At 44.5% G+C, this 11940-nt stretch overlaps 1 protein-coding gene across 6 annotated transcripts in view; it reads left to right on the top strand.

Moving 5' to 3' along the window:
* mcf2l2 (MCF.2 cell line derived transforming sequence-like 2) overlaps window positions 1–11940 on the top strand; it is a 102503-nt gene that overhangs the window by 19463 nt on the left and 71100 nt on the right. For 4 of the 6 annotated variants that reach the window (XM_080009325.1, XM_080009327.1, XM_080009326.1 and 1 more), the window contains exons 2-11: window positions 3049–3132; window positions 6602–6716; window positions 7046–7136; window positions 8025–8144; window positions 9827–9943; window positions 10629–10778; window positions 10877–11001; window positions 11106–11220; window positions 11392–11511; window positions 11625–11816. In XM_080009325.1, coding sequence (XP_079865451.1) covers window positions 3049–3132; window positions 6602–6716; window positions 7046–7136; window positions 8025–8144; window positions 9827–9943; window positions 10629–10778; window positions 10877–11001; window positions 11106–11220; window positions 11392–11511; window positions 11625–11816 — 1229 coding nt within the window. The remainder of the gene's footprint in view (window positions 1–3048; window positions 3133–6601; window positions 6717–7045; window positions 7137–8024; window positions 8145–9826; window positions 9944–10628; window positions 10779–10876; window positions 11002–11105; window positions 11221–11391; window positions 11512–11624; window positions 11817–11940) is intronic. The other 2 variants (XM_080009328.1, XM_080009324.1) reach the window with 1 other exon arrangement.

Raw genomic sequence — 11940 nt, 5'->3', positions numbered from 1 at the left:
GCATCGTCATTGTTGAAATACAGCCGGTCCATGGCATTCCATTTGAGGCACATTTCCAAATAAATCCTAAAAGTTGTAGTACTCTCTGTATGTATGTATGTATGTATATATGTATGTATGTATGTATGTATGCATATGTGTTTAATACTGGAGTCATGACAGTGTATGTGTGTGCGTGAGTGTGTGTGTGTGTGTGTGTGTGTGTGTGTGTGTGTGTGTGTGTGTGTGTGTGTGTGTGTATGTGTGTGTGTGTGTGTGTGTGTGTGTGTGTGTATGTGTGTGTGTGTGTGTGTGTGTGTGTGTATGTGCATGTGAGCGTATGTGTGTGTGTGCTTGTGTGTGTGCTTGTGTGTGTGTGTGTGTGTCTGTGACGGCAGACCCTCTCCACGTTGCCATAGGAGCACGCAGTTTTGACACATGGCACAACATGATGCAAAGGAAAATCGGTGTGAGGAATAGATCAGCCGAGCTCGCCGCCAATGCCCACATCCCTTCACGCCTGAGTTGTTTTCTATAGGTCCTTCTAATTCAGCGACAGCCAATCTTACTTTGTGTTGGTTTGTTTGTTTGTTTGTTTGATTTTTAAGACAAGGACGTGTCTCCACCAAACTATAACATATAAAGTACACGCTAGATTTTTCACATCTGGTGTACTCTAGCAGATGGTTCTACATTTGACTGATGCTCATTATCGTAAACCCTTTATTAGATCTAATTAACACCTCATATATACTCACAACGGAAGCAGCACAGAGGTATTTTATTTGTATTATTTACCTTCCATATATCTTATTAATTTATTTATGAGCGCTCCACCTACTGCCACCAAACTTCCCGGCATTCCCACTGCCTTTGTTTAGGCGGAGGGCGTGCCTGAGCCTGGCGTCCGCTTAAAATAGAGCTCTCGGGTCTTAAAAGGCAAAAGCACAAAGTTTGGTCTGACCTCCGCGAGCGACTCCACATCCCGTCCGTCTCTGTCTACCTTTGTTGCGCCTTTGATGCGGCGACAATAGAGGGAACGTCCTCCCCCATCGAGCGGATCAGTCTCCTGTTGCGTAACTTTGATGCTCTGCCATGTTCCTGGACGGACGGAGGATCCCCCGCCCCGAAGCAAGGCCGCCTACAGGGGACAAAGAATGCGGCATGCCCTCATACTGAGAATGCACCCAAGCCGCCTTCTTCGCTCGCAATCCCGATCCCGTGTAGCAGCCTGCGGGTAGTGCTGACTCCATCCATTATTTCCACTGACGAGTACGACGTAAGATGGACGTGAGGTCCATGTTTTGTACATGTGGTGCACTGTACGCTACAACATGTGACGCACTACTTATACAACATTTCATATGACATATTCCGTTACCCAATATTGGCTGTTCGTTGTATTTACTACTATATCACTATACAGTTTATGTACTTTGCACTCTATCTATCTATCTATCTATCTGTCTGTCTGTCTGTCTGTCTGTCTGTCTATCTATATATCTATATATCTGTCTATCTGTCTATCTATCTATCTATCTGTCTGTCTATCTATCTATCTGTCTGTCTATCTATCTATCTGTCTGTCTATCTATCTATCTATCTATCTATCTATCTATCTGTCTGTCTATCTATCTATCTATCTGTCTGTCTATCTATCTGTCTGTCTATCTATCTATCTATCTATCTATCTGTCTGTCTATCTATCTATCTATCTATCTGTCTGTCTATCTATCTATCTATCTATCTATCTATCTATCTGTCTGTCTATCTATCTATCTATCTGTCTGTCTGTCTGTCTGTCTGTCTGTCTGTCTGTCTGTCTGTCTATATATCTGTCTATCTATCTACAGTATCTATCTATCTATCTATTTATCTATCTATCTATCTATCTGTCTGTCTGTCTGTCTATCTGTCTATCTATCTATCTATCTATCTATCTACAGTATCTATCTATCTATCTATCTATCTATCTATCTATCTATCTATCTATCTATCTATCTATCTATCTATCTATCTATCTATCTATCTATCTATCTATCTATCTATCTATCTATCTATCTATCTATCTATCTATCTATCTATCTACAGTATCTATCTATCTATCTATCTATCTATCTGTCTGTCTGTCTGTCTGTCTGTCTGTCTGTCTGTCTGTCTGTCTGTCTGTCTGTCTGTCTGTCTGTCTATCTATCTATCTATCTATCTATCTATCTATCTATCTATCTATCTATCTATCTATCTATCTATCTATCTATCTATCTATCTATCTACCTACAGTATCTATCTATCTATCTATCTATCTACAGTATCTATCTATCTATCTATCTATCTATCTATCTATCTATCTATCTATCTATCTATCTATCTATCTATCTATCTATCTATCTATCTAACCTATCACAAGGGGGTTCTGTTCACGCCGGGACTTTCGCTGCGGCCTCAAGGTTCAGCGTCGGCAGAGGCTTCGCCGTAAAACGGGGTCTGTTTCGGACAACATGTTTAGACCGCTACTTCCGTGGCGACGACCTTTCTCGATGATGCGGAAAAGCCCTAAAAACTCTTCGGCAGCCTTCGAGCCACGTGACGGTGAAAGCTTCCATAGGAGGCCCCACAAAAAGGCTTCTTTTTCGGTGGCCTGGCTTTCCAGCGGCGCTTTGCTTTGTGAGGGAAAAGCGCATTATACATCTTCTGTGTGGCCTGAGCAGCCTTCCAGTGCCGTCCATACCAGTCTGTGACCCGTCCAAATTGAAGACCGAGGGCCACGCCGGGAAAGGGGGTTGCCCTCCTTCAAGTCCCTTTTCAGGGTTTCTTTCTTCTCTACTTTTGGGAGCTTTTTTGGGTTAGGGGGTGACACCCAATAACCGCGCGGGCTGAATACGGGCTTGAACCCGGGTTTAAACCCCAACACAAGTGTACTATCATCTTCAGAGTGTTTCCATCTGTCTGGCCCCAAGCGGGGGTGTTCTGGCTCTTTTCTCATACATTGCTTACCCCTCTCTCTCTCCCCCTCTCTCTCTCTCTCTCTCTCTCTCTCTCTCTCTCTCTCTCTCGCTCTCTCCACCCCAGATGAGATCATGCAGCAGGAGATCAGGCCCCTGCTGGCCGTCGACATCATCGAGCAGTTACACCGCCAGTTCGCCATGCTCTCAGGTACGTCGCAGACCTGCCTTGCACCTCAGGTGTCCGTAAGTTCTGCGCTCATTCGGGCGGGGGAGGGGGGTCGCGCACAGGAGTGTGCGGATTGGGGGACCTCGCTAAATGAACCGCGCGCTGCACTCTCCCCGCCAACACAATTCAAGTTCTTGTATTAAGCCCGACTCTGGCCTCATTGCGCAAACGCGCCAAACGGAGTCACAGGGTCACGTTGCCGCAGGGGTTACCCACCGGGTGGCCCCCGCAGCCGTCCTGGCTGACTCATGAAGGTTCATTTCCCTTGAGGCGCTGACGTCACGCGCCGATCAGAGCCTTTGCTGCGGAGAGCGGCCGAAATGAGCGGTGGGATCGGTGTTTCGATTGTCAGGACAAGTCGAAGAGGAAGTGCATTGTGTCTCACGAGGAGCATAGTCCCAGTTAATACTGTGGTTCAGTGAAGGGTTATCTCGTCATGCCTTCCTGTGTGTGTGTGTGTGTGTGTGTGTGTGTGTGTGTGTGTGTGTGTGTGTGCGTGTGTGCGTGCTCTGCCAGGTCCTTAATAAACCTCTGCGTGCGCGTGACTGTATGTAGACATCTGATTGTGTTTCCGGCGGACGGTCAGCGCCCGCGGCGCGGTGGGGACCGCGGCCTAATCGCATTACTGCGTTCTCTGGCACCGGGGCTGTGTCTGCGCTCCGTCCCTCAGAGCTGATTCAGCCCGTTCAGCAGAGTTTATCTGCTCGCAGGTTGCACCGTGGCTGCACCGTGGCTGCACCGTGGCTGCACCGTGGCTGCAAACTTTGTTGCGCACGTTTGTATTGAATTAAGGGATGTTAATGGACGGAAACATGAACATTGTGGATAAAAAAGCTTCTTTATTCAATTTGAAAAGGCAAGCATGGAAGAGGCCTCCCCGCTTTGTCTGTCTGTTGTTGATTAAAAGGTTAAATTCAGTTTTATTCTTCTTCTTCTTATTATTATTATTATTATCATCATTATTATTATTATTATTATTATGATTATTATTATTATTATTATTATTATTATTATTATTATTATTATGATTATTAGCATAATATATAATCATAATCATAATAATAATAATCATAATAATAATAATCATAATAATCTATTTATTTTAATTTATTTTAATTTATTTTAATGTATTTATTTGTTTTTTTTATTGATTTATTTGTTTGTTTGTTTATTTATATATTTGTTTGTTTGTTTGTTTGTTTGTTTATTTTTTTGTTTGTTTCTTTACTTATTTATTTGTTTATTATTTTAAATTCAGTTTTCTACGTTGTTCAGATCTGTAGATTGTAGAAGTAGGTTGTTTTTGAGGTGGGGAAGTATATTTTATACTTACTGTATTTATAGGCAGTTTATATATATATATATATATATATATATATATATATATAAATGAATATATATATATATATATATATATATATATACAGTATACTGTATATATGAGCATGTCTGGCATGTCCCTAAAACACACACACAGACACACAGACACAGACACACACATACACATATGCATATATATATATATATATATATATATATATATATATATATATATATATATATATATATATATATATATATATATATATATATATATGTGTGTGTATTTATAGGCTTGCCCTAACCCGTTTGGCTATCTCTTGAGCCATGTTCAGCTGCTGTTCACATTGAACCTTCTCCACTTTGCCTCCTCCACTATCTGCTGCTACCACCAGGATCTGCAAGCCCCCCACCCAAGCCCTGTTGTTATTTAAATGGAATCGTTTAAAAAGTCGGACCGCCAGGTGGGCTGGGACCGCCGCCCGGGGCCCGTGGCGGGGGCCCCGCCCGGCGGTTGGTGCGGGGAGCTGCCCTGGCTCTGGGGGGGATGCTTGTCATTCCTTCCCTCCTGTGTCAACCACAGAGGAGCGGAGCGTGAAGCAGCAAACCAACAGCTCGTCTGGGAAAGTAATGAAGTCAAATAAAAAGATCTCGGCCTGGAGCAGACATTTGGGCCTGTACGGTCAAAGTCTGGCGGAGCTGGGAGTCAGAGGTTCAACAGCGGGGCCTTCAAACACAGGCATCGGGTTTTACTGACCCTCACGCCGCGGGCGGTGCCTGTTTGTCTGCCGGGTGGGGCGGCTCGGGTTGGTGTTGCTGGCGGAGGCTTTTTGGGGTTTTTTCTTCACTCCCCCTTTTCACTTATTTCAGGAATTTTCCACATCCTGAGGCTCGGTGTACCTGCTGGTATGGATGCGAAGATTCGCTACCGCAGTATGACCCCTGTTTTTTTTCTCTCGCCGGCCGTCGCTTTGTTTTCTCCAAAGTTCGCCTTATTCGGAATTGAGTGATTCGCTTTTCGTCGTCACCGGGGGACGGCGGGGAATTTTTCTTTTTTTTAGTCTCGGGCGCTGTTCCGTTCTTTTGTGAATGGTAATTCTACGCTCTGCCTCGTCAAATTCACCGCCGGTGCCCTTCCGCTTCTCGCTTCCCGTCTTGGCGCCCTCGCCGGGAATGGCAGACCCCGCCGCCAAGCGACACACGCCGGGCAAAGGCGTTGAATTGCTCTTTCCTCTCAAGTGACGGCTAAATAAACGTGGGAAAAATGTCAAATATGGGATTTTCTTTTTAATGGATGTGTTTTGATGTCGTACGCTGCTGCCGCTGTAGAGGACGACCCTCCGTTGGACACGATCCAGGGCTGTGCGGGACACGCTGCTGGACATGGTTCATTTCCTCCCCGCGCATAGTCAGGTGCAGATTACCCAGCATGCGGCTGGGTAACTGGGATGTACCTAGTACAGGTTATGAATAAACCCTGCCTGCTTGCTTTGCTTTTCTTCCTGGACAGTGTGTAATGTGCGTTGCTGTGTGTTGACAGTGCAGGTGATGGAAATGGTCTTTTTTTATACCACTATTAAATGGGTTAGTAAATGGAGAATGAAGTGAATTACTGACCCGGAGCATATGTACGTTATTGACTCATTCTTTATTGAATGCAGTATGCTTTTATCATTATTTGACTGGGTCATATCTATCTATCTATCTAAGTTATTAAGTTAGGGTTACCTAAGTAAACGTATTAAGTAAGGGTTAGTTAAGTTAGTGAGTTAGGGTTACCTAAGTTAAGTTAAGTTAAGTTAATCAATCTATGTCCATCCATCCAGTACTTTAACAGACGCTCAATTGAATGAATGGAGTTTAGCTCGGTGCTGCCACCTCGTGGTTACTATGTGTAAGCGCGTGGATTCTGTCTAATTTCAGTCAGTTGGGAATTCGATTTAACAATTTTGTATTAAAAAAAAAGAATAGTATTATAGTCATTCCAAACATAGCTGGATGACTAAAGCGTCCCGCACCTTTAAATAATCGTGTTAATATCGCTCGATATCTTTTTTCCTGTTTATTTTTTATCTATTATTATTTTTTTTATTATTGTTTTTTTTTTTTAACTATTATTACTATTTCTCAGGAGGCCGTGGCAATGATGGCGCCCCCATCATCACGTTCCCAGAGTACTCAGCCTTCAGTGATCTGCCTGACGAGGACTTCCTCAACGTGGTCACCTACCTGACCAGCATCCCCAGGTGGACACACACACACACGCACACGCACACACACACGCACACACACACACACACACACACGCACACACACACACACACGCACACACACGCACACACACGCACACACACGCACACACACGCACACACACGCACACACACACACACACACACACACACACACACACACGCGTGCTGTATCTCCATTCACCTCTTGGCAGTTGCAGCAGCGTGCATTACTTTTAAGTTGATGATGTAATTTCCTGTTAAGCCCCAGCAGAGTCCACTCACAAGCAAGAGGGTTGACATTGTTTTCAAGCGGTTCATGTAAAACGTGCTCCTTGTTGCTCCAGCCTGGATGCTGCCAGCATCGGCTTCATCATCATCATCGATCGGCGGAAGGACAAGTGGAGCTCGGTGAAGGCCTCGCTCAGCAGGATCGCTGTGAGTACGCGCTGGAAACGGAGGGTTTCTTTTTCGTCATCAGTGCATGTCATTTGAAGGACCTTTTTTTTAATGTTAGTGTGAATACTGACCCTGTCATTTTTGGCAACATGCCTGAAGTAAAAATTCAGAGATAATGCGATAAAAAAAAAAATATATATGTATATTATTATTAATAATAATAATAATAATAATAATAATAATAATCATATTTTTTTAAGCAACAACAATAATAATAATAATAATAATAATAATAATAATAATAATAATAATAATAATAATCATCATCATCATCACCATCACCATCATAGTCATAATAATATTAATATTATTTATTTATTTATTTAACCTTATAGAATACCTGTCTGTTGGCTGTTTGGCTTCGAGGCTTTAACTTTAACACAAAATCGAATTATATCTGATGGCATGCATGTCTGTCTCGCTGTGTGGTGCTTTTAATGTGAGGGAGTCGGTCCCTAACGACCTAGAGCTACGGCTCCTCATGCAACAAGCGCACTGTGGAGCTGCCCCTGTTGCTGGACTTGCCTGCGACTTGCCCACTGACCACTCGAGGGCGCGCTCGCCGCGTTTCTGGCCCTGGAGCGTGGCGAGGGCTCTAAAGAGAAATTGTCAAATGTTTTTTAATCCGTTTAACAACATTTCATATTTTAAAATACATCAATCAAAGCTAGAAATGTCCCACACCAAATAACCCCAAGGCTGAGAATGAGCGAACCAGAGCGTCCATTTATCGCATCGTTTCTCTTTTTCGCGTTGGATTGTTTCATATCGGATCCGTTTCCCGCTTTTGCCCCTTTTAAGCTTCACGCTTGACTGGATGAGCGATCCAAACAACAATGAATCACAACCGAATGATGTTTTCCGCAGGGAGCGTTTCCAGGGAACCTGCAGCTGGTGCTGGTGCTGAGGCCGTCCAGGTTCTTCCAGAGGGCCATCGCCGACATCGGCATCAAGCTCCACAGGGACGACTTTAAAATGAAGGTACCGGTAAGCATGCCTCGCTGCATTCCTGCAGGACTAAACATAGAGTTGGCTTTACGTCGAATCCGACAAACGACAATGCTGTTGCTGTGCAACTACTAGGCGGTGCTGTTGGAGCCCACATTCCAATATGTAATTCATGTTTGATGTTGCCATATTCACCATCAATAAATCTGTTATTTCATCAATGAATTTCACCTTTAAAAGGAAGAAAGAACAATGTAAATAGTTCGTTTTTGGAGCTCGTTCCAAACACTATGAAAAGGCCTTTTTTATTTATTTTTTTTATTTTTTTTGCGCCTAGTCTTGTCACTCAGTGAAAATGGGAAAGGCAAGTTTGGGAAAAAAAAACAAACAAATAAAACAAAGTTGCAAGAAGAGATAGTGTGGTGGAGCCCGGCTTGGTGCAAAAAAACCCCCAAACCTAAACACAGTTCACCCGGCAGTTCAGCCTCCGACCGTCAGATGCGTTTTCTAATTCAGTTTAAACCTAATTTAAACGTAAACGCAAATATATAAATGTTTGCATGTACGTTTCTATATGTAAATGCATGTGGGCACTAAATGAATGTAAAATATTGTATTATATTCCTGTATAGACTTTCTGTTCTTTTTTCTATACAATGAAAAGCCAAAGCGTGATCATTTCAACATCCCCTCCCGCTTCCACGAAACAAGCATTAAGTGCATGTGCCCTTCGGCGTGGGAGCCCTAAAAAGCATGTTTTAATGGCTTTTGTTTTACCACTACGTCGAAAAATACTAAAAAGTTATGCGTTCGTATTTAGATCTTCTTCCTCGTTACAAATACCATTCGACTGGTTCGACGAGGCAATAATCTCGGGGGACAGTTCCTATTTTCTCACCGCCGCAAACAAAAAAGATTAAAAAAATAAAAGAGGAAATTGCCGAAAAAGGGGATTAACTGTAAACCAGATGCACGCACTCACACATCAGATTTACATCAGTCACACGACAGAAGCAGAGCTTCAAGTTGGCATCACAAAGCCGCCTTGTACCCGCAGTTCATGAAGCTCTTTTCCGTGCTGTGGAAAATGCAGCTTCAGCTCTTTGGGAAAAGCCGGCGCCGGCGCTCTTCCAGTTCTTTGATTGAAACCAGCAACCAGGAACACCGGAGTAAACAGTGACGTAATGGATTGAGCTTTAAAAAATGAATTCAATATTCCAGCCCCCTCGTTTCAAAAATGTTTATATTTTTAGTTTAGCGTTTATATAAAATGTAAATATAAATAATTTGATATGTTTCAATTTTATTTTATTTCCGATTTTTTTTCAACAATATACTGTGCTCAGATTTTTTATTTTTCTCAAGTAAAATAAAGAGTAAAACTCAGGAAAAAATAACAATAAAAATAAAATTGTAATTGTAAAAATAAAAATAACAATGTCATATTTTTATTTTTCAATATTTTTATGTGGGCTTTTTTTTTGTAGACAATATATGGTATTAATATTCTGTATTTCTTTTGACTTTTCTTAACTAAAATGGCCTTTTAAATGTGTGAGCATCAGTGTTCAAGCACTTTTTTTTTTTTACAACCCAACCCTTGAGAGGAAAGACGTTGCACCATCCATGGTGTAATCTACCTTTAATAGAGAAATCCAGCTTAATGTCAGACTCTGAACACACTCCCCATCGACCCTTCCCGGTGCATCTGCGTCTTGCAGATCGTGATGCTCAACTCGTTGTCGGACCTGCACGGCTACGTGGACAAAGGCCAGCTGACCGGCGAGCTCGGGGGGAGCTTGGACTACTGTCACAGCCAGTGGATCCACCATCGCACGGTGAGTCCACAGAACGGGCGTCACCATCCTCCGATTGTTTTGAAAGCCAAAAAAAGAAGGGAACGAGAAAACTGCTTTTCGACGGTTTCCATCGAGCAAAATGACGTCACTGTCGAGGCCCCGCCAGGCTCAAAGTACTTTCAAGAGGTACGGCAGTAGATTTGAAGTACGTGCTTGCCCTTGGGCGACCTTCCCACAGGGCATAGAGAACTTTCGAGAGGTTCTAGCTCAAGGGTGGGCTAGAGGGCCACATTTTGTTTTTAAAACTGACCGGCGGGCCAGCATAGTGGATGAGGTGAAAAATTAGCAAGCATAAAGTGTAAAATATGGAATATAATATATGCCAATATATCAAAAATATTTTGCAATCCAATCTTTGTTGAAAACCAGACACTCGCTGTCAATTTTGCTGCTTGTCCGCTCATTTTGTTATGGGTGATGCAAACGTGACGATCAGGTAAAGTGAAGAAGAGTGACTTGACCTCAGAGAAGGCCTGGCAATGCGCCATCTAGTGGTACCATTTGGAATTACAGGAAAATAACAGTGAAACGAATGCTTCAAATTGAAATATATGGTAGGATCGTTGTTAGCGTGAACGCCTCGCGGGCCGGATCAAACAACGCCGTGGGCCGGATATGTGGTGGCGGACGCTGTAGATTCACGCTTGCGTATCTTCCTCTGCAGGCCATCGAGAACTTTGCGGTGACGGTGAAGACCACGGCCCAGATGCTGCAGAAGTTCGGGACGGACCTGGCCGAGACGGAGCTGCCCAACGACGTCCAGTGCACCAAAGACCTGCTCGCCGCGCACGCCGACAAACACGACACGCTCAAGGTGGCTCGCCGGCGCCGCCGCGCGCCCATCAGCGGTGCACCTTACCTTTTGGGCGATGTTGTCGATTATTCAATCTGCGGATCCCTCCGTCCCTCTAGGATGAGCTGAAACTGGCGCTGAAGCAGGGCACCACGTTACTGGGCTGCATCAAGGAGCAGGCGGCCAAGTCGGAAAGCCACAAACTCAACCCGGATGAGATGGAGAACCAGACCACGGTTGAAAGGCGAGCGACCTTGATGAGCGCTTAGTGCCTGCGACAGCTCGGACGTTCCGGTCCGCCCGCCTGGGGCTCTGTGTGTGATTCTGTGTGTGACGCTGTGTTTGCAGACTGTTGGCCCAGCTGGACGAGACGGAGAATGCTTTCGAGCAGTTCTGGTCTAAACACCACCTGAAGCTGGAGCAGTGTCTGCAGCTCCGCCACTTTGAACAGGACTTCAGAGAGGTGATTGCAGTCCGCCCCTCCACCCTCCAGTTTTGGAGCTAGATTTCCCACTGCCTCCATTTTCCTTTTGAAGTAGTTGGTTAGCTAACTAGCTAACCATGCTGACAAACACCACCACCATCGTGATGCTCATCTCGGGAGATTCCTTCTCTTGTCTCTTCTCTGTTCCAGGTGAAAGTGGCGCTAGACAGTTTGATGGAGTCGCTGAGCAGCCTATCGGACATCGGGGATTGTGTGACGAGGGTGGAACTTCTGCTCAAGGACCTCAAGGCTCTGGAGGAGAAGGCTCAGGTAGGGCTATACAGTACATGCTATAAACGTGGTATACATACAAAGCCCGTCAGACGGTATCAAGCGTATTAGCAGTTTTATTGAAGAAAAGTTTTCCATTTTCTGTGGGACAGGGCACGCTGGAGAAGGCCCAGCTCCATGCGTCGCACGGCGACCAGCTGATCCAGAGCAACCACTACGCCGTGGACTCCATTCGGCCTAAGTGCGTGGAGCTGCGGCGGGTCTGCGATGACTTCAACAACGAGGCGTGCAAGAAGACCGACGTCTTGTCCAAGTCCTTGCAGACGCATCAGGGCATTGATAAGGTGGGACGTGCATTTTAACCCGTCCCTACACGGGTGTGACCCGCCTGGGCGCTTGGCACCCTGGCCTGCTCATGCTATCTGCCGAACACTATGACATATACTTTATGTGTTTGTTGAACAGCCA

Source organism: Zeus faber (genome assembly GCF_960531495.2).
Source record: "Zeus faber genome assembly, chromosome: 1".
Lineage (NCBI taxonomy): Eukaryota > Metazoa > Chordata > Actinopteri > Zeiformes > Zeidae > Zeus > Zeus faber.
Note: the sequence above shows the minus strand (reverse complement) of the source record. Positions and strands in the feature narration are given on the sequence as shown.